This window comes from Oryza glaberrima, chromosome 8 (assembly GCF_000147395.1).
Source record: "Oryza glaberrima chromosome 8, OglaRS2, whole genome shotgun sequence".
In the NCBI taxonomy this organism is placed as follows: Eukaryota; Viridiplantae; Streptophyta; class Magnoliopsida; order Poales; family Poaceae; genus Oryza; species Oryza glaberrima.
This window is the reverse complement of record NC_068333.1, coordinates 6,875,150-6,895,641: the sequence shown is the minus strand read 5'-3', so window position 1 is coordinate 6,895,641 and position 20,492 is coordinate 6,875,150. Positions and strand designations below refer to the sequence as shown.

Genomic DNA, 20,492 nt, shown 5'->3' with positions numbered 1-20,492 from the left:
TGGCCACCTCAGCCTCCTCTCTTCCCCCTATTCTCTCCCTTCCTCTTCTGTCCCTCTCTCTCACTTCGCCGAACAACGGACCGATGCCGGCGGCGGTCCAGAGCAGCAGTCGTGCCTCCGCACCCACCACCGCGGTGGCGCCCGCTTCTACCTTCGCGCCCACCGCCGCGGCGGTCGAGCGGTCCACGTGGTGGTGCGACGTTGAGCGGCCCGGGACAGCGGCGTGGCGCCGTGGCGGTCGAGCGGCCTGGGCTGCCACCATCGTCGTCCGTATGCAACCAATCGCAAATCTGGGGATGAATCTATTGATGGGAGAGGGAGACGACGAGGCACGTTGCTGCATCAAGACAGAGACAAGGAGCACCGGTCACCAAGGACATCGGGCTAGCAGTAGGCGGTGGTGCATCGTGTGTGTCTTTTCATCACTGAAGTCTTGTGGAGATGAAGAGTTGAATACACAGAAGATAAGCGTGCGCTGTGGGGCAGCAAGGACCGCGTGCAGCTGCCACCGACTTTCGCCCCCACAACGCTTGTCACGCTGCCTCGGCCGGCCTCCTCCGCCGCTGACCGTGCGCTGTAGCCTATAGGTAGCCTCTCCATGCCGTCCGGGTCGAGGTGCACCGCCGCCGCGTGAGAGCCCTCCCCATCTCTCCTTTTCTCGAGCTCGGCTCGCCGCTCGCCGGACCCGTGTTGTCATCGTCGCTGTCGCTGTCCGCTTCCACCCACCAAACGCGTCCCTCTCCTCCGACGGTGGGCACGTCGTGCGCGCATGCGGGGTTGGAGGAACGGCGTGACAAGACGGACGGCAAAGAGTATATGGGCACGGCGGACGCGGGCGGCTGCCGATGAGGGAGGAGATGCCACCGGCGGCGGCGGCGGCGGCGGCGGCGACTCTCCGCTGGCTAGCGTCCAGCCCGCGGTGACAACGACGGCCGCACGCCGCACTCCCCCACACACCCCGCGCGCGGCGCCCGACGCCTCCGACATGCCGCCGCCCACGACCGCGAACCACCCGTAGCAACCCGGCCCTCAGCCCCTCGTCCGCCTCCTTCGCCGACGACGACGCCGCCCGACGCACACGCGGCCGAGACTGCCTGCTAGCCCCTGCCCGGTTTTGCAGTTTTCACCAACTCGCCGGGAGCTCGCTGCGGAGGATGAAGACGACGCCGACGCCGCACGCGAACGAAAGCGAGGTCGCAGCCCGCCTCGCTCGCCTGCTCCGCGGTTCTCCTGCGCAGGCGGCGAACAGCTCCGCGGTCGGGGCACCCGCCGAGTCCATCGCCGCCGCGTGGCCCCTTCTCCCGTGTCGCCGCGCCGCCGTGTCGCCCCTTCTCCCGCGTCCCCGCGTCACCTGTCGCCGGCGCCGCCCAGTTTTTACGCACCAGCCATCCGCCGCGCCAGCCGAACCGTACCCAGCTGGCCAGCTGCTTTCGTGGGAGGAGAGAGAGGAAGAGAGGTGGAGATGGGAGGGGAAGTAGAGGCTGACACATGGGACCCATGTGGGTAGCTACCACGTCAGTTAAAACCGGAGTCAAAACTGCCGAGGGATCTAGTTTGCACTGGTTTTATAAGTTAGAGGGGGTGTTGTATCCGGTTTTACGGTTTGGAGACGATTTTGTAACTCGATGACAAGCTGAGGGACCTTCGGTGTACTTTTTCCTTTTCCAAATTGTAACGGGCCGAGTGGGCCGGAAATGGCATGAACGCCAACTTAACGCATTTCCATTTTCGAAAGAAAAAAAAAACCACACGAATTCCCAATTTCAAACGCCGATCTCTCCGTCTCGCCGGCCACCGCAACCACCCACCCACCCACTCTACCACCCATGGACCACGCCGCCGACCACCTCGACCCGGCGGCGCCGCCGTCCGGGCCCGCCTCCTCGTCCGCCGCCGTCGCCGAGGTCAACGCGTGGTTGGCCTCCCTCGCGGCGGAGGCCGGAGGGGCCGGGGGAGGCGGGGTCGGGGCTCCGGGAGGGCGCGGCGGCGTCGTCGGCGTCGGCGGTGGTGGGGCGGCACCGGAGCTCTCGCTGGGGCCCGAGCCCACGCCGCGCGGGGTGGCCTACCTCCGCGCGCTGGCGGCCGCGTCGCAGGCGAGGTCCCGCGCGGCGGGGATCGCGGCCGCGGGGCTGCGCGCGCAGGCCGCGGAGTACCGCGCCGAGGCGGCGCGCCTGCGGGAGGCGCTGGAGCGGGCAGGGCTCGCGCGGGACGCGCTCTCGCCGCCCGCGGCCGTGTCCGCGCGCGCCGTGGCCGCCGTCGCCAACCTCCTCGCCATCCGCGACACGGAGATGAGCAGGTGGAGGGGGCTAGGGTTCTCAGTTTTTCTTCTTCTTCTTCTGCGTGCTTAATTCTCGAATGAATAAGACTATTTGTTCTGCCATTCGCATTGCCAGTGAGAGATATGAACATCTAACAAGTCGATCTGTTTAGCATATGCGGTTTTATCCTCGGCATTGGGTGAACTTCGATGAAGTTGTAATTCCAGTAGGCAGTTCTGTTATGCGTAATGCTGTTAGTTTAGTAGGCCAAATAGCAGGAACATGTAATATGTCTGGAGCACATGCTAGTTTAGCTCTCATGTTTGGTTCTAATGCAGACAAAAACTTAGTTTGGGATGCATTATTGCAACAAGAAACAAACAATTTGATGGTGGAGAACAGTAATGTTAGGCTTCATACTTTCATAGTGAGTGTTCTGGTGATTCTTTCCTTTTGTTTTCATTGTTCTCTGATTACTTTGAAATGGTGGTTGTGCAGCTTTGTTGTGGCCAGTGCGGACCTGTCGCTGAGGAGAGCAGAGGTGGAGGAGAAGAGGGACAAGGTGCATAAGGAATCAAAGGCGCTTCTTGATTACACAAGGAAGGCCATCACCAAGCTTACTGAGTTCAAGAAGTGAGTGGAAAACTATTCACTTTCAGTATACTTAAGGAGATTTGTGCAACCACTTATATCTCTTGAGGAAAATATAATGAACAATGTATCATTTGAAGGATGCTGGAAAAATTTAAAAATGATGTGGAGAAGCAACAAGCAGAACAGATGACGGATTGGCAGACAAAGTTGGTTATGATGGACTCAAAGGAACGCCAATATATACTCCAAGTCTCCAATTATAAGGTGACTAGTTTTTCTTCTTTTGCAAGTGGTGTAATCAGTATATGGTTTTAGTTCTTCTTTTGACCTGATAGTTTTGGCCGACTACCACTAAACAAAGCAGTTTCTGTTGCTGAAGCAGCATATGGTGTTTGCTAGAGATTGTCAACTGTTAGAACTTAGAAGTATATAGTCAGTTATCATTTATCAATACTTGTGCTTGTGAGTTTAGCAGGATGCTGCAGGACATGACATACTATTATCAAGCTAACCGTACAACTTTGAAATCATTTCAATCCACATATTTCCTGAATCTTGACCTGAAGAGGCTGTTGATCAGATGCTTATCTGCGCTTTTATGCACTCTCTGCTCTATCTTTGATTGGTTTTGTAAGATAGGGCAATAACTGTATATAGCTTGTGTGTGTTTTGGGGGTAGCTGTGAAATTGTTCAATGTTGAAATAATGATGTATCTAACTAATAGGTAGAATTTGGTTTGAACATGCATTTCCATCACATGTTTCTGCTGATGTTACCGTTTGCTAGTGACGAAGTTAGTCATATGATGAGTTGAATAGTTTCACATCATGATCTGATGTTGATAGTACAAACATGTGTTACTTCTAATTTTAAGGGCTTATGTGATATTATACTATTCTTGTTATTCTTACCTTAACAGCTTGGCTATCTAGAGCTATCCATCCCCCTTTTAGTCCGATTGCATGTATGCCGCAACACACTGTTCTTTGATTTGGTAATATACAATGACACATTTTAGATTCACTCTCATTTTCTATCTGTTAGGCAATGCTCAACCGAGTGGGATATACACCGGAGATCAATCATGGTGTGCTGATGGAAATGGCAGAGCATAAGAAGGATCTAGAGAGAAAGACTAAACCCATTGCAGACACATTGAGAAGCTACCAGGACTTGCCACCAGTATGCCTTTTGCTTTCTGTTTTGTTCCTTTTCTTCAGACATAAATCTTTACTTATTCTTGGTATTTTTTTGTGACTGTCATCAGGACAAAGCTCTAGCAGCTCTAGCTATAGAGGACAAAAAAAGACAGTATGCGGCGGCAGAGAAGTATCTGGAAGATGTGTTACAGTCTGCATTAACCACACCTGGCCTATGATGTGTGTGTGTGTGTGTGTGTGTGTGTGTGTGTGTGTGTGTGTGTGTTATTAAGTTTGTAATACTATTTGGTCTGACATGCCATTGATTGATAGTGCTATGCAGTAATGGCCATTGATTTCTTGTAAGTTGTAACTTGATTCTATGATCCTGTAAAATGCATGTTCTAGTGTTTACCTAACCACAGCATATTTCACCACACAAACTTATTTCTGTTGCAGCTACTGAGCTACCATGTCATCGACAACCAGGATGCCTCTGAACATCTTGGCCTGTTTGCTGTATATCATTTTGCATTGATGTCTATGTGATTATGGATAGTCATGATGATTCATGGGATCAATTGATGCTATATGCTAGTAGATTAGGTAAATGTGATCATATGCCATATGAACATGCCATTTGTCTTTCATCTGTCCTTGCATCTTTCATAGAGTTAACCAGATTTGTTGGCTTTATTCCAATTGAATTCTTATGCTCATATTAAATGTTAGTACTTTCTGCGATTTCTATTAGATGTTTAGCGCTTCTTTTTTCCCCAAATACCATAACAAAATGTGTTCTGCTACAACTTCCAGAATATTTCTTTCAGGTGAATTCAGGTATTATTTGTTCTCCCATCTTCCATTGGCTAATGATATAGCTTAATTTGGGCTCTTTACCGAGTTATTAAACTAGATATTGAGCTGATTGCCGAATCAGGTTGGTTCTCTTGAGCTGCAAATAAAATGAGGGAGTAATGAAGACTACCTATATTCCTGAGCAAGTTTTGGACTTTGGAGACATCCTGAATGGTGGTTCCATACTTCCAAGAAATAGGTGGGTGACTTTATCCTGAAATTGATGTGCTTTCACACTATCTGTAATACTAGAATAATTATATCCATTTTTCTTGATGCCTGATTATTTTATTTCTATAGGAATTGTGTTTGCACTGTATTTTGTATTCCTTTCTAGATCTGCCTTGCCTGTCGACAATACAACAATATCTTATTAGCATGTTTTTTATTGTTGGAGCTAGATGACACCATGACAAAGTGAGAACATCTTTAGGAAATGTTCTACATGAAGAAATCCTATAGTATTAAATATTCATTGCCAATTGTGCTTTCTAGTTATGTTGATAAATATGTAATTATCTTGTCTATCTCTTCATTAAAAAGTGAATGCTGTCTTGCTAACTTGCTATATATATATTGAATCGAAAGCTCTGTTGTCTGTTGCTATGTTTTCTGGTAGACCCAATAGCTAAAGGCAATTCCATACAGAATATTCAAAATTAGAACACTCAGGTAGAAGCTGACATAAAGAAGCTGGAGTTGTTATCAAGTGGACTTGTGCTTCCCACTTCCCAGTAGGATCTAAATATTGCAATAATAATATTTTTCAGAAATTGTTCTTTGTTTGAATAGATGTTCTTAAGCCCTGACTCTGAAACTCTTTTCAGTTGGCCTGTAAATTGGGAACAATGATCTGTCCTTCAAATGTGCCTTCGCCTGATTAGCACAACTGGCTCATGAACATTAAACTTGGCACTCGGCAGCCATTTAGTGTAACATGCTAACACATTACAAAAACCATATTTGGCTATAGCTGATAGGACACTGCAAATCTGCAATATTGTGACAATTTACCCTGGGTCACTATTCATTATAATCGCATCATTTCCTGCTGAGGAAGTGAATATCTCCGTGAGCTCTGATTGAGCACCATCAAAATATCATTTGGTTTGGACTGAATGGTGGTGTGGTTGACCTCCCCAGTTTTATAAATGTATTGCCTATATTTTGTATTGCAGTCCCTAGCATATTGTGCTTTGAAGGCCTGGATGCATGATTCCCCTGGTTTTACTCTGCATAGAAATGAGAAGTCCTGGTTGCAAAGCTGTTTCCAGTGCTGCCTCTTAGTGAAAGAAGGAATGCTGATTCCCCTCTTGCATACAACCTTACAATTGAAGGTCAGTATTACTTTTTTTTTCTTTTTGCTGATATGAGCACAAAATAGTTGGCTTAAATTTCTTCCATTTTAGTAACTTGCTTCATATCTTAGTATGGAAGTTACATGGTAAGCTTATATTTACTACTATAAATGGGCCAGCTGACTTAGATTTCTTTGATTTAAGTAGTTTGCTGCATAAATGGATTATTTGACTTTTCGTTGGCACTACTAATAGTTAAATTTGTCATTCTCTATTAATCCAGCTCAGCTCATCGTGTTTTTTTAGTGTAATGTTTTTGATATTCTGGGATCAATATATGGGTGCGAAAGGGTTTGATTCTTTTTTGATTATTTTCCTCAAACAAATGTGCAAAAGAAAAAAAAAACTCAGCTACCCTTTTTATCAGCTAACTGAAATACTTCTACTGTGACCCGCACTCTGGGGGATACCCATTTGGGTACCTCCTTGAGTCAGTGCAGTAATCATAAATCTTGTAGTTATCATCTACGTCCTTAAGTTTCTGCTTCCCTTCCTCATCCAAATCCTGGGTAAACCAGCTGCTGTCATTAGACCCTTGGCTGCAAATCCAGGCGGTTTTGTACGGAATGCAGGCGTTAGCTTGGTAGTTCCGGAAGAATGCGGTAAATGGTGCTTGGGACCAGTCGGTTTTGATACGCCCACCCTGCGTTGCCCAGTCATCGGCATCCCAGATGCTGGCGTACAGCCTCATTGGTTGATATAGCGGGAAGGGTATATCATTCCTTAGCTGATTCTTCATCTGCCGAATTGGTGTGCCATCAACAAGTATTCTGCAACAACAGACCAAACAAATCAATTTATGCTTAGCTCTAATAAAGAATACACCTTCCTAGCTGTGATAAAACCTTTCCACAATCGCTTACGTATAGGACGGTATTACCCAAATGAGGACTATTAATGCTGCATATATAAGAACTGATGACTCTAGGAAGAGAGGTAACTTACAAGATCATCTGCGGGTTCCAGATGATGGTGTAGGTATGGAAGTCTTCTGTTGGATCAAACCAAAGCCGGTACTGCTTTTCTCGGCCACCTGTTCCTCTGGCATAGATGTTAGTGTGCAAGGTGTAGGGCTCACCGGTGGTGTTCCCCAAGAACTCGAGATCAATCTCATCATGTATGTCCCACAGCCCCTCAGTTATCATCTATTCCCAAGTTTCGGTACAAAGGAATGGTTAGTCTAAGGATTCAAGGTATATTGCAGTAGCATCACTTGTTTCTTACTTACATATAATGTGGTGACAGTGCCGGCTGAGTCCTTGGCAACAAGCTTGATGTCCATGTCAATCCTCGCAAAGAGATACTTAGTCTTTGAGCGGAATGCAGAAGTAGTCCAGCGGTCAAGGGACAGTGATACAATTTGGTGGCCAGTGCTGTCATAGAGCACCTGTGTATTGCCCCACAGCATGTCAAGGCTGTCGGTCATGTCGCTGATTACTGGGGAGGTGGCTAGGATGAGATACAAAGCTGCCATGGACATGGAGGGTAGGAGTTGAGCCCTATGTTGCCCCATGGCTTTTGCTAATGCGAAGTGCCTAAGTGAGTAGGCAGACTGTGGAGTGTGCTGTGTTGAAATGTTGTAGACTTTATATAGACTCATGTGAAGAGGAAACCAGGTGTTCAAGTCTAAACAAGATCTAGGTCTGACATACTATTACCTTAGATTCTTGGAAGGTGTATGAACTGGACATCATTGGCTGACATGAAGAAGTGGGCATAAAAAAAATGATAAAAATTGGCCTGAACCATAGCTTGAGCAGGAATGATCCAGCCTGGATTCTGTAGTCTGGAGTTGACTTACTGGTTCTGTCATCCGACCAATTTGCAAGCCGCCCCATGGTGGCTTCTGACGAACTCACCTGGCCTTAAGCAAGTTGAAAGCTTATGGTTTAGAGGGTTTTAGCCACCATGCAGTGCAGTTCTTGTAGGTAAATTACTAGATGAACTCAATTATGAAATATGTGCTCAGTTATGGTCTAGAGGTTTTTGGTCGCCACACAGTGCAGTTCTTGTAGGTGAAATTACTAGTTGAACTCAATTATGAAATATGTACATAGTTATAAAGCATCTGGAGAATTGCTAGCTTTATGCAGTCCTGCCACATTGATCTGTTTACTTTTCATCAAATGTTGATTTTCCTCTTCATGGATGTTCGTGATGAGGGATCGAACTGCAACTATTTTTTGTGGTCGATTAGATTGGTCCATCAATGACTTCCATAAAGAATGAAATTATCCAGATGTAAACAGACATTTAATAAGTGATGCTTATCTTTGTTAAACAACTCAAATTATGTGCAAGTCAGACAAGCAAGTGACCTGTAAACACAAGGCCATCTAGTCATGCACACTGAAGTCCCACTGGGAATTTCACACTTCACACGTATTTGTAAGGTCATTGTGTCAGTGCACTGCTGCTTATAGGCTAGTTTGTACATAACTATCTTGAATTCCACTGTCTAAAAATTCCTATAATACTATTTGATACATAGGCCTTAGTTGACATTGTAACAATGGAAGTCGTACCTAGTTATTTAACGTTGTTTGTGTTGATAGCCGTGATACTGGCACGGATGTGCAGGCATCGTGAGCTGTAATTTTCAATATATGCAACAATAGAGTACTAATTCTTTATCCCTAATAAATGGTGCCTGTGTTTTTAATACTTTATGTTTCTAGGCAGTCACATAGAGATTGCTTTGATTCAGGTTCTGTTTGGCATTGCAGTGGACTATGAGTTTTGGTTCAACTGCTTTTATACATTTTGGTGCTTGTAAACTGTCTTCTGTTTCAATCTAATCTCAAATGATAATATATAGTGCTATGCAAATATGAATAAAAAAAAGAGTCATGACAGATTGATAAATATTTTGTTTAGCTTTCATTTGATTCATAAACAAAACTACAACCGTTTTAGATTTATTTTTCTACAGCAACTTTTAGAAAAGGGAAAAATATGCACAGTGCAATATAGCACAACAACCATGAATTGAGCCTCAATACTTTGTAGTTTGGATTAACACCTTTTTTAGGGGCCATGTTCAACTTTTGAAATGTTTATTCAGTTGATATGTGATAGAGTGGGCAATGCAGTAGGCTGTTGATACTCTGAGACTCTGGGCATGCAGAAAAAAATTGCGATGACATTTTTATTTGAGTAAATTTCACAAGACTACATGTGCTTTGTACAATCTATCACAAAACTGCAGACTTAGTGTCTCCATTATCACAAAACTACATGGTTTAACCTTGCCCGTTAGATGCAGCAGCACCTTTGTGCGGGACCCACCTGCAGTCTCCGGAAACTACAGAAGTACATATTTACTCAAAGCATCCACATGCTGATCAGGTCAAAGCATCCGTGCAGAGTTAACACAAAAGCATGTAGGTGCATATAGCTAACACTTGATTATAGAAGCATCAAAATGCAGAAATCTAATACCTAATTACTGATCGCTTCATGAGACTTCAGGTGGGTCCCAAACATCAGGTGTCAATGCGTGTAATGGGTAAGGCTAAAACTGTAGTTTTGTGATAACGGAGACACTCAATCTGTAGTTTTATAAGACAAGTTCTTAAATTTGTAGTACTGTGATAGACTAGCATAATACCTGTGAGTTGCAACAGATATCTTTTAAGAAAAATAGCTCATCGTATATATTCTAAAGCCCACAATAATTGTTCTTATTGCCTAATATTATCATCATGTTACTTTTGCAGTCACTTTCTAGGTGTCTATTGAGCTAGAGTTCTCAGGGTCTGTGGCCTGTGGGGGTTGGGAAATAGGCAAAGTCTCCCTGTTTATGGGTCCCACATGGTTATTGGGTACTTGGGTGGTGATTCACCACCACTACCACTACCATCTTTTACATTAGCACAGATATAGATTGTGCAAAGTACCTGTTGTCTTGTGAAATTTAATCATTTTCTTTTATGGCAGCCTCCTTATGCACATTATCCTACTGACATGTGGGCCCAGACCCACCTTGTGAGTTGTGAGTGATGCAACAAATGATTTGCAAATTTAAGTTTGCATTTATGTAGTTATATTTGTGAGTGATACACAAATGATTTGCAAATTTAAGCATGCATTTATGTAATTATATTTTTTAGTTTATATAGAAGTAACACTTGGGGTAATATGGAAAGAACAAGATAAGTTATACATCGGGTCTGGAACTCTAAATAACAATAAGCAACTTTTTATTGAGCAGGTTGAGGATGGAATTGTATCTCACATTAATATTAAATGTTAACTACTAATCTTTTTGTGATAAATAGGTTTATTGCCAAGTACTAACATGGTGATGGTAGTTTGGCACTGCTGCAATGGACTCCAGTGTAAAGGAATTGGTGGGATGATATCTGCTCATTCCACCACTCTTCTGTTATCAAAAGCATACCCATAAGTCCAGAGATGCTGTGATTCAGAAGGAAGGCATGGGAGGATGCACAGAGCCAATTGATACTTGATAGTTGATACTACCTCCGTCCCTAAATATTTGACGCCGTTGACTTTTCTAAACATGTTTGACCGTTCGTCTTATTCAAAAAATTTAAGTAATTATTAATTATTTTTCTATCTTTTGATTCATTGTTAAATATACTACTAGTACTCAAGTTTTTAAATAATATTCACAAAAGTTTTTGAATAAGACGAACGGTCAAACATATTTTAAAAAGTCAATGGCGTCAAATATTTAGGGATAGAGGGAGTACTACGTAAAGGTAATTACCACAATGTTCGGTCACGTGGGTTCTGTGTGATGTGTTACTGCAGGTTGACAATATTAGAAAAGGCTATAGGGGATGCAGAAAATATTTAGTTTTTAAAGTATTTCTTAGAGGATCTTGGTAGTACCTTATTGCCCAGGGTTACTAGCTATATATGTGGATTAGAGAATTGCGAGGATAACATGTAAAATTATTCAATACCCTGGGATATATTTATTGGTGCAAAGTTTACCTTTTATGAGGGCACTTAGATATTCATCCTCAACCAGCTACAATTTTCACTAGCTGAATTTCTAGCCACACCTTAATTTCTGGAATTAGAGATGGAGCTCTATAGCTCAGCAGGATCTAATTGTAACACACATTTGCTTCCAGAAATGATATGAATATTGTGAATCTTTTTACTGATGAATTCATGCGCTTTAAACTTGAATCCTTTACTGCCATGCTCACTCTCCACATCAAGAAAATGGTAACCTTCCTGGTCAGATATTATTTTTCTGTAGTGTTGATATCAAAGCATATTATTAGAGGACAAGAACAAGGCTTAAATATTTGTTCTGGATACAAAGTCATCTGAAACACGCTACTTCCTCTGATGATAAGGAATGAGATGTGTTTTGCATTCAATATCTTTGTGGCAATACATTGAAGCACAGCAAACAAGGGGTCTAACTGAAAACTGCTGTATTTCCAGGTTGATCTTACCAGTTACATGTGAGGTATGTAAGTAATCAAGCATAATATTTAGTGATGCAAACACAAATGATTTTATACCATGTTATTCATATAACATCCTTCATATCTTGTTTGCAAATTGCATAATTGTGTTTATATTTTACACTGACATCTATGAGTTGACTGGCTTTTAATTGCAACTATTTGCAAATGTGTCAGTTAGCCTTCACATAATTAACACTAGCTTGACTAGAAAGCCTTTACATAGTTAGCTCACTGCACATGAGTTGCTGATCATATTTCATTTGCTATATGTACAGCCAACAATTTATTTTCATTTTAAATTAGAGTGCTTCCCTGATGCTTCTTGTAATAAGGAAGATTTAGGTTTCTTCTGTAAGAATGCAATGGACAATACATTTGTTATACTGTTCATACTTGGAAAGAATGAACCGAATCATCCAATACACCTCTCACCCTTTCTATCTGCTAATTGAATTACTTCTAGTTTATCGTACACTCTTTGGGGAGATTATCTTTGAACCTCTTGGTGTCAGTGCAGTAATCGTAGATCTTGTAGTTGGCATCCACCTCCTGCAGTTGCTGTTTCCGTGTCACGTCCAGCTCCTGGTTGAACCAATTTCCGGAGCTCTGGCCGCAGAGTGGGGAGCTCTGTTGTGGGGGGCAAGCGATAGCCCTGTAGTTCCGGAAGTATGCTGTGAATGGCGCCTGCGACCAGTCAGTCTTCACCCGCCCTCCCATTGTTGCCCAGTCATCGGCATTCCAGATGCTGCCATATACCCTCATTGGCTGATAGGTTGGGTACGGGACACTGTACATCAAATTGTTCTTGATCTGCCGGATCAGCTTGTCATCAACAAGGATTCTGCAACCCAACAACATTCTTATTGTTAAGGTTTGTGCCTTTCAAATAAATGGGCTGCATAAGATGATTTTCTTGATACTATTTTTTCTTTCTTTCTACTACCTCCTTTTCATATGTCGCTTTGATTTTTTTTCTATGTTAAACTTCTTTTAACTTTTGACTAAATTTATAGAAAAATATAACAATATTTTTAACATAAAACAAGAAACTATCAAAATATATTTAAAATGTTAGATTTAATAAAACTAATTTGGTGCTCTAAATATTCCTATATTTTTCTATAAACTTGGTCAAACTTTCAAAAAGTTTTGACTTAAAAAAATCAAAGCGACTTATATACGACCGAGGGAGTAACATTTATTTGCCATGTAGTATTGCTTATCAAATAATTGTGAAACTGGTATTAATTCTGCACAATATAAGTTAAACTGGATAGGTTGGGGGAGCTTACAGGATATTTCTTTGGTTCCAGATGATGGTGTAGGTATGGAAGTCTGCAGTGGGATCAAACCAGAGCTTGTACCGCTTCTCTCTGCCACCTTTCCCTCTGGCATACAGGTTAGTGTGCAGGGTGTAGGGCTCGCCAGTGGAGTTCCCCAAGAACTCAAGGTCAATCTCGTCGTGGAATTGCCATAGGCCCTCTGTTATCATCTGTTCCAAGATCGCAACACAAGAGAATGGTTAGTCTAAAAGATCTGCAAGTGACACCAATGCTAATACAGTAATCTGTTCATTCCCTGGCCACTTACATAAAGAGTAGTCACGGTTCCAGCTGAGTCTCCAGCAACGAGCTTGATGTCCATGTCGATCCTACTGAAGAGGTATGTGCTCTTTGACCGGAATGCGGAGGTCGTCCAGCGGTCAAGAGTCAGTGAGATAGTCTGTTTGCCGGAGTTGTCGTAGAACACCTTTGAGTTTCCCCACAGTATGTCGAGGTCATTGGTGAGGTCGCCAGTGACCATGGAGATTGCTAGGATGAGGTAGAAAGCCCACAGGGAGGCTAGGAGGTGAGCCCTAGCCTGCCCCATGGCTTTTGGTGGTATGGGAGAGTGAGCAGAGTGAGTGGGTGTGCTGTGTCTCAAATGGTGTGCCCTTTATAGACTGAGGTGAAGGGAGACTTGGTTGTGCGAGCGCGTCTAAACAACTAAACAATATCTAGCTTGCCAGTGACTTTGATTCTTGGAAGATGTAAGAAACTGAAGAGAATCGTCTGGCTGCTGAATAAGTTGTGTAAAAAATGGTGATGAAAGTGGCTTCCATTAAAGCCAGAATGGTGATCAAGTTGACTAACTGGTTCTAGGGTTCGATCTTGGCTCCAAATCTGCGAGCCGTCCCACGGGGTCTTCTGACAAACTAAGGTGGTTCTCAAGCAAGTTGCTGAAGGCTTATGTTATGATGACAAAAGAGTTTTAGGATCCCTTTGGCCTTTACCTTGTGGTGCTATCTGTCACTAGATCCACATAAAAGGTAATTATTAGTTCAGCTATAAGGCATCTAATCTTGCTTGCTGGTTTCTCATGTTATATGACATCTACTAGGTTGTGAAAGGCTGGAAGTACACAAAAATGATATGCAGTTACAAGTTGTTTCCAGTCAATGCCTTCGGAACAGTTACCAATGATTTGCTGTTGTTCAACTCAGTCCCTCATTATTGTCAGGTTTGTGCAGCTCCAATAGATATCAGTTGTTCCTCAGAGGAATCTTTCAAAGGAGTTACTCCTGATTGGTGGATTAATTTGATTGATCTGATGGTTTTTGTGTAGACCGACACTCTGGTCTAGAAACCCAACTAATGCAAGTGACGCGGTGAACTGTTCTTCCATAGACAAATTGATCTGCAAGTCAGAAAGGGTAAGTCAGTTGTGGATTACGAGGTGATGCATACCAAAATTCCACCAGTAAATTCAGACCTCCAAGTTTCAGACTAAGCCCTATGTGCGGCTGTGCACTCATATTCTTTTTTCATGGATGCTCATGGGAACAAAACCCCAGAATTTGTGCTATAAACAATTTGCAAATTTATAACGGTACGTCTTAGTACAAGTTCATCACATATCCGTACTTTGAGAACCTCAAATGTTGTCTTGGGACAAAGTCAACTGGATTTGCTTTAAATGATCGTAAAAATGTCAACATAGCACTTGTTTGAGTTAAATCTGATGTTTGCTTTTGTATTTTTCCCAAATTGAAACAAATCTTTTGCGCTTACTGCATCCTGCCGTACCACTCATGTTTAAGTTGTCTGATTTTTATCTGTATCTTCTGAATAAATATAATTCTCATATACATTTTTGTTCTCCAGGATGGTAATGATACTAATGAAGTATGGAATTAATCACTGAAGTTGTTGGGGCTTTGATTAATTGCTGGACAAATTATACTACTGAATTCAAGTAAAAAGAAAACTATACCACTGAAATTACACCAAGTATCTGGTGAGTGATCGCATCAATTTATCAATTCTTTTCATGTGTTCCTACAATCTCTGACAAAAGCTACATACATCTCTGCATCTTATTCATGGATCAAGCATTTCTTCATTCCATCTTCTGGAATTTGGCGCAGGATGCCAGTATTTTTCACTTGCCAGTTTGTCATTCTTACAGATCTTGCGTTGACTCCACTTACAGTCAGTGTGCCATTTTATTTTAACCACATGTCTGTGTAGAAGACCGTGAAGCTTGCAGCTTGCAGGGGCTTGCAGTATTAACCAAATTAACATGGCACATGGGCCGTAATTTCTCGATGTACGTATTTCCTACCTCCTCTAGTTAATGGCTACTGTTTTTTTATATGTGTGAGATCGCATCGATTCATGCTGCTGTGATTTGGATTAGTAAAAGGCATTTTGATCAGGTTCGTTTCTGGCTTTGCAAATGTCTAGGCACATGAGAGTTGTCGGCGTCATTTCTGTCCATGGAAGATGGCACCGGCGGTGCTTCCGGTGCCAAGCTTGGCATGTGTACGTACCGTATGCTCAGAGGTAAAGGAAACTGCGTCTTAGCTTCCCTTTGTTTAATACGGCTCTTCTCGGAATTTATTCCTTGGGTTTTATGATATGCTTGATAGGGGAAAAATTACTTTCAAACAATATTGGATATGAGCATGATGTGCCAAGGGATTTAACGAGTGAAGGGCGAGGTCGGTTATGTCTGGTACCCGAGAGTTTTCACTCCCTCTGTTATTTTTTTATTTATCGTTTAATTTGCAGATCGACAAATCGTTTAATTCACGTGTTTGATCAGTATATTTTTACGTGATAAAAAAGACATTTTAAACACAGAATTACTAAACTGCTTTTTGAGGTCTGTCTTCAACTCTTCATACATGATGACTACGTATTGTGAGTTGGTTTTCGGTCGAAGCCCAGGGCGGTCCATCGAAAAAAGCTGGGCCAAGGTCTTGATTCTTTTTTGGGCTGTTCTGCTCCTGCACGATTTGAGTCTTGGCCAACACAGGCTACGTCCATTTTAGGTCTCTCAATTAAGGCTACATCCATAGTCCATTTTAGGAGGTTTTTACTTGTGTGCCATTAAGAAAGATGGTGCTTGTCTCTGTGCCACTAAAAAATTCGAGCCTCGCTCTATGCCATCGTTGAACTTTATTGCGCTCTCCACACCACTCCGTCACTATTTTGTTAAGGTTCACCTATTTGGCAGCTCTGACATGTGGGGGCTTGCGTGTGGGAGGGTAACCAAGGACAGCCTACCAAACCTTCTCTACCTCATCCACCACCACGTCCAATCCTTCAGTCCTTCCACCCTATCCGTGAGGACAAGCTCGGCCGTCGCGTCCACGCCATCAACGCGGTACCGGCGATAGAGGAGACAGCCGACAACGCGGCGATGCTCCATCCGTTGTAGCATCCTCTCACCACGCTCACGCCGCCGTGGCGCCCAGAAGCTGCTACCAGCGCTAACTTTCCCCACCACCATGGCGGTCACCGCGCACGCTCCGCTCCGCTTCGTGTGGTGGGCTCGCCCGCCGCCGTTGGTGCTCTGCTTCGCCGCCATTGCTCTGCTCGCCGAGGCCACCCTCTCTCTTGCAATGGCGGCAGCATCATCAATGCCATGGCTTCCTATTTGACTATGCGCCAACCGCCACAGTGCTTGCCTCCACTTCCATGCCCACCGCTGTGGCGCCATCTGCTCCTGGCTCGCCATCGCCACGTCACCCCTTCTCCAGTTTCGCCGCGCCACCGCACCGACCGTCACCGCCTGCTCTTTCCCACCTCACCCCACCAGCCCTATGAGGAGAATAATGAGAAAGATAGAGAGAAGGAAGGGAGAGAAGAGGGGAAATAGATGACGACAACGTGGTGACCTTGATGTGTGGGGCCCACGTTGAGTCAGCTGCCACGTCGGACAAAACCGGAGTCAAAACCGTCGAGGGACCTAGTTTTCACTGGTTTTGTAAGTTGGAGGATGCGTTGTATCCGGTGTTGCGGTTGGGGGACGATTTTGTAACTCGATGATAAGTTGAGGGAGCTTCGGTGTACTTATCCAAAAAAAAAAAAAAAACCAGGCGTAAACTGGGCCTGCAGCAGCTTGGGCTTGATGCCCAGGCTGCGGACGATGGGAAAAAAGCCAGGCGTGAAGAGAGAAGCCCAACCCGTGGCTTATGGGACGATGGGAAACTGGAGCCCTCGATCTCTCCCCCTCACCTTGTCGCTTCCTCTCCTCCCCCGACGCCGCCGCTTCCCCAATTCCGGCTCCGGCGGCGAGCAGCAGGCTGCGGACGCGCCGTCGAAGCTCTAGGAGGATGTGGATCTCCGGTGTAGTCTCCGCGGCATGCTGGCATCGGCGACGCGAAGATTCAGCACCGGCTTAGATCGATGGCGCCCCTCGCCGCCGGGCTTCCGTGGAGAGCAGGTATGCTTCCGCCTCTACTCCTAGGTCGGTCTGCGCCGCTGTTCTTTGGCTCCGACTGAATCCATCCAACAATTAGTTTTGTACCATATCGCCGATTCTGAGACAACACGACCTGTTTATTAGCTCGATTTGATTCCATTAAAGATGCCCTATGGAGGCACACAGTCGGGTCTCTCGGTGGAGGCAGCGCTAGACACTAGCTCTTGGCTTTTTGAAATTTGTAAGATTAGATTTTTTTCCCCTGTTGAACTCATTGCTACTCATGGGATAATTGAACCAATTGCAAAAATAGTTCGATTACTTCGTAACACTCCTCCATATACAACATACTCCATGCGCACAATAATCTGAAAACCGTTTCATAATCTGAGAGAGAAGCTTAATGTCTTCAAACATTATTAAGATAGGGTAGGAGAGGAGATGTGATAGTATATAGACTGATCATCCAATAATTTCAGTAGATGTTTGACTGAAACATCCAATATTTTCAGCGAGTTGTCTGAAGATGTGAATACCAAGGTTCCAAATGACTAGCGGCAAGATCAGGTATGTGCAGACGACCTCCGAGACTGAACCAAACTCATCCAGGCATGGAATGCGGAAAAAAAAAGACCTAGCTCATCTCGGCATGAATGAAGAATCTCACATTTTGAAGAGTCTTTTTGATGCTCAGGGATTCATGTAAGCAATTATTTCTTATCCCTAACACAAGTAATTTGTCTCGGCTTTTGTTTCTGAAAATGATATTTTTTTTCCATTTTTCTCAGAGTGCAATTAATCACGATGCCATAATGCATGCTAATGATGACCAGAAGCTTGACGCCAATCGGAAGTCATGATAGTTTTTTTTGGTTGCTAGTTCGACTGGTAAGAGCTGGTGCTGCCGAGACACCATCCTCAGTGTTCTTGAAGTTTAAGTCAACACTCAATAGGCATTGGTTTATTTAGTTCTTCTCAGCCATCAGAAACTTCAAATAGCAGGGCCAAAGTCTGCAAACTTTTAGGTAGGATGCACTTAGAACATCTCTTGCATATTCGCTACAAAGAAAAAGATGATCTAGGGACTAGCTTCTAATCACACACCAAGTTTATCATAGAAAGGTCATGCATCAAGCTCTTCTACTAGGAACATTATCATGCAACCTCAAGTCCTAATTTACCAATATGCACCTTCAGGCTTCAGCCAGCTCAACAAGCATTAACCAGGCATTTCAAGAACTCCATTATGTCCAAGGATATGCTGCTATTTAAGAATCTGCTGAAGGAAATAGCAATGTTGCAAAGATGCAAAAATGATGCAACATGGATGCTCAAACCTTACTACCAGTAATTTTAGCTGTACTTGAGTGGAGCAATATTTGGCTAGGTCTGGTGTGCTGCATAAATTAGTTTCATTCAGATAGGACATGCAAATTAGAGATAGGGGGAATGTTTCCAACATCTTTTTGAAACCTTTTGGCATTGCTGACTGATTCTTTTGTAAGAAAGGAACAAATCTGAAACAAGAGCATGTTAGGTGACATGTGGCAAATAGATGAATACAAACATTTATCACCGGAAGGATTGGTGGCGATTTTTTTTTTCAAAACAAACTTGTGGGAGGACTGCGGCAATTCGTTCTTCCCCCAACTTGTAGTGTTATACACGAAACATGATAGGCATGTTGAAGCATGAAAATACTTCCTTCACACTTTGTTTTTTCCTCATTTTTTAGATTTCCAGCTGCAACAAATTTGGTGCAAAATTGCTTATGGGGACCTGGTTGGACTGCTGAAAGGAAGCTCAAACAACAATCTTTATTTAATTTTTGTTTGCTTTGAGACAGGAAGAAGTAACTGAAATAACTATTCCCTCCGTACTCGTAAAGTAAGTTGTTTTGGACAGCGACACGGTCTCCAAAACACAACTTTGACTTCTTGTTTCTATAAAAATATTTATTGAAAAGTGATATATGTATACTTTTATGAAAGTATTTTTTATGACAAATCTATTCATATAATTTTTACATTTTTAAACTCAACAACTTGAGAGTTATTATGATTTATATTCCGAAAGTTTGACTTAAACATTGTCCTAAACGACTTCTAATACGAACGACTTCTAATACGAGTATAGAGGGAGTACTTGACTAATACCAACATTTCTTTATCATTTAAACTTTTTTTTTGTCTTGATTGCCAATGCAGGGCCTTGTTATTCAGCTTTGATGTTTCATGTGTTCGTTTCACCTATTTCCTATTTTACATTTTCCTGATACTATATTATCATCGACCTTGTTGTCTAGCACCAATTCTATATCCAAATTTTGGTCTGCACTTCAATCACTTGGGTTCAATCACTTGACCTTTTTAATAGATTACGCCATTGACTTTTATGAAATAACGTTTGATTATTTGTCTTATTTAAAAATTTGGTATAAATATGCTAAAGAATAAGTCATACTCATACGGTATCATCTATTTAAAAATGAGAGTACTATGATACGATGAGGTTTTCTGCTTCGAACATCAGATGCTAGATGACAGTGGAAACCCTTACGGATGTTAATTTTCTATGCCCTTGTTTAGTTCCAAAATTTGGTATAAATATGCTAAAAAATACCCGTGCGTTGCAACGGGTGAAGGCTATTTTAATTTTATTATTGTTATATGGTTTAGTTAAAATGGAATTCACTGTGAGAGTTAGGTTGGATATATATATTTTTAGAAAATTATGAGCTACAGTTAGGAGTAGTTAGCATGCGAGTTCTTTTTTAAATAGATTTCTTATATGATTCTTTCTGTATTACTAGAAGCATAACAATAATAAACCATATAACAATAATAAGATTAAAATAGATTTCACCCATTGCCATATACGGGTATTTTTCTAGTAATATGTATAATAGGTAAAGAAATACAAATATTACATATTCAAGTGGTGAATCACCAAAGAAAATAATGAATACAGTTAAAAGTGGCTTAGTGAAAAGGGTACACAACACAAACGTTACATGAAAAACGCATGGGTTGATAAAATTATCAAATTCATCATAAATCATGTACAGGATCTTCTCCCGTTTATTTATACCAAAAAGCAGAGAATACAACAGAAAAAAATCATTAACTATTTAGCTG

At 42.9% G+C, this 20,492-nt stretch overlaps 3 protein-coding genes and 1 long non-coding RNA gene across 4 annotated transcripts; 2 read left to right on the top strand and 2 right to left on the bottom strand.

Moving 5' to 3' along the window:
• The first annotated feature begins 1,736 nt into the window (after positions 1-1,736).
• LOC127781301 (AUGMIN subunit 1-like) lies at positions 1,737-4,439 on the top strand. Its single transcript, XM_052308242.1, has 5 exons — positions 1,737-2,296; positions 2,757-2,891; positions 2,990-3,116; positions 3,898-4,035; positions 4,121-4,439. The coding sequence occupies exons 1-5, from the start codon at positions 1,827-1,829 to the stop codon at positions 4,229-4,231; spliced, it is 981 nt and encodes a 326-aa protein (XP_052164202.1). The 5' UTR covers positions 1,737-1,826; the 3' UTR covers positions 4,232-4,439.
• Positions 4,440-4,553: 114 nt separating this feature from the next.
• On the bottom strand, positions 4,554-14,534 carry LOC127781302 (xyloglucan endotransglucosylase protein 7-like). The gene is made up of 3 exons (XM_052308243.1): positions 13,255-14,534; positions 12,957-13,156; positions 4,554-12,505 (listed from the first exon to the last, which is right to left on the bottom strand). The coding sequence occupies exons 1-3, from the start codon at positions 13,531-13,533 to the stop codon at positions 12,124-12,126; spliced, it is 861 nt and encodes a 286-aa protein (XP_052164203.1). The 5' UTR covers positions 13,534-14,534; the 3' UTR covers positions 4,554-12,123.
• Positions 6,591-8,046, bottom strand: LOC127782104 (xyloglucan endotransglucosylase protein 7-like). The gene is made up of 4 exons (XM_052309181.1): positions 7,867-8,046; positions 7,437-7,772; positions 7,154-7,353; positions 6,591-6,978 (listed from the first exon to the last, which is right to left on the bottom strand). The coding sequence occupies exons 1-4, from the start codon at positions 8,044-8,046 to the stop codon at positions 6,591-6,593; spliced, it is 1,104 nt and encodes a 367-aa protein (XP_052165141.1).
• Positions 13,885-18,989, top strand: LOC127781303 (uncharacterized). The gene is made up of 10 exons (XR_008018977.1): positions 13,885-13,972; positions 14,044-14,163; positions 14,269-14,356; positions 14,808-14,940; positions 15,112-15,252; positions 15,390-15,488; positions 15,575-15,646; positions 17,868-18,057; positions 18,144-18,243; positions 18,553-18,989. It is a non-coding gene; the product is annotated as an uncharacterized LOC127781303 (long non-coding RNA).
• The last annotated feature ends 1,503 nt before the right edge of the window (positions 18,990-20,492 follow it).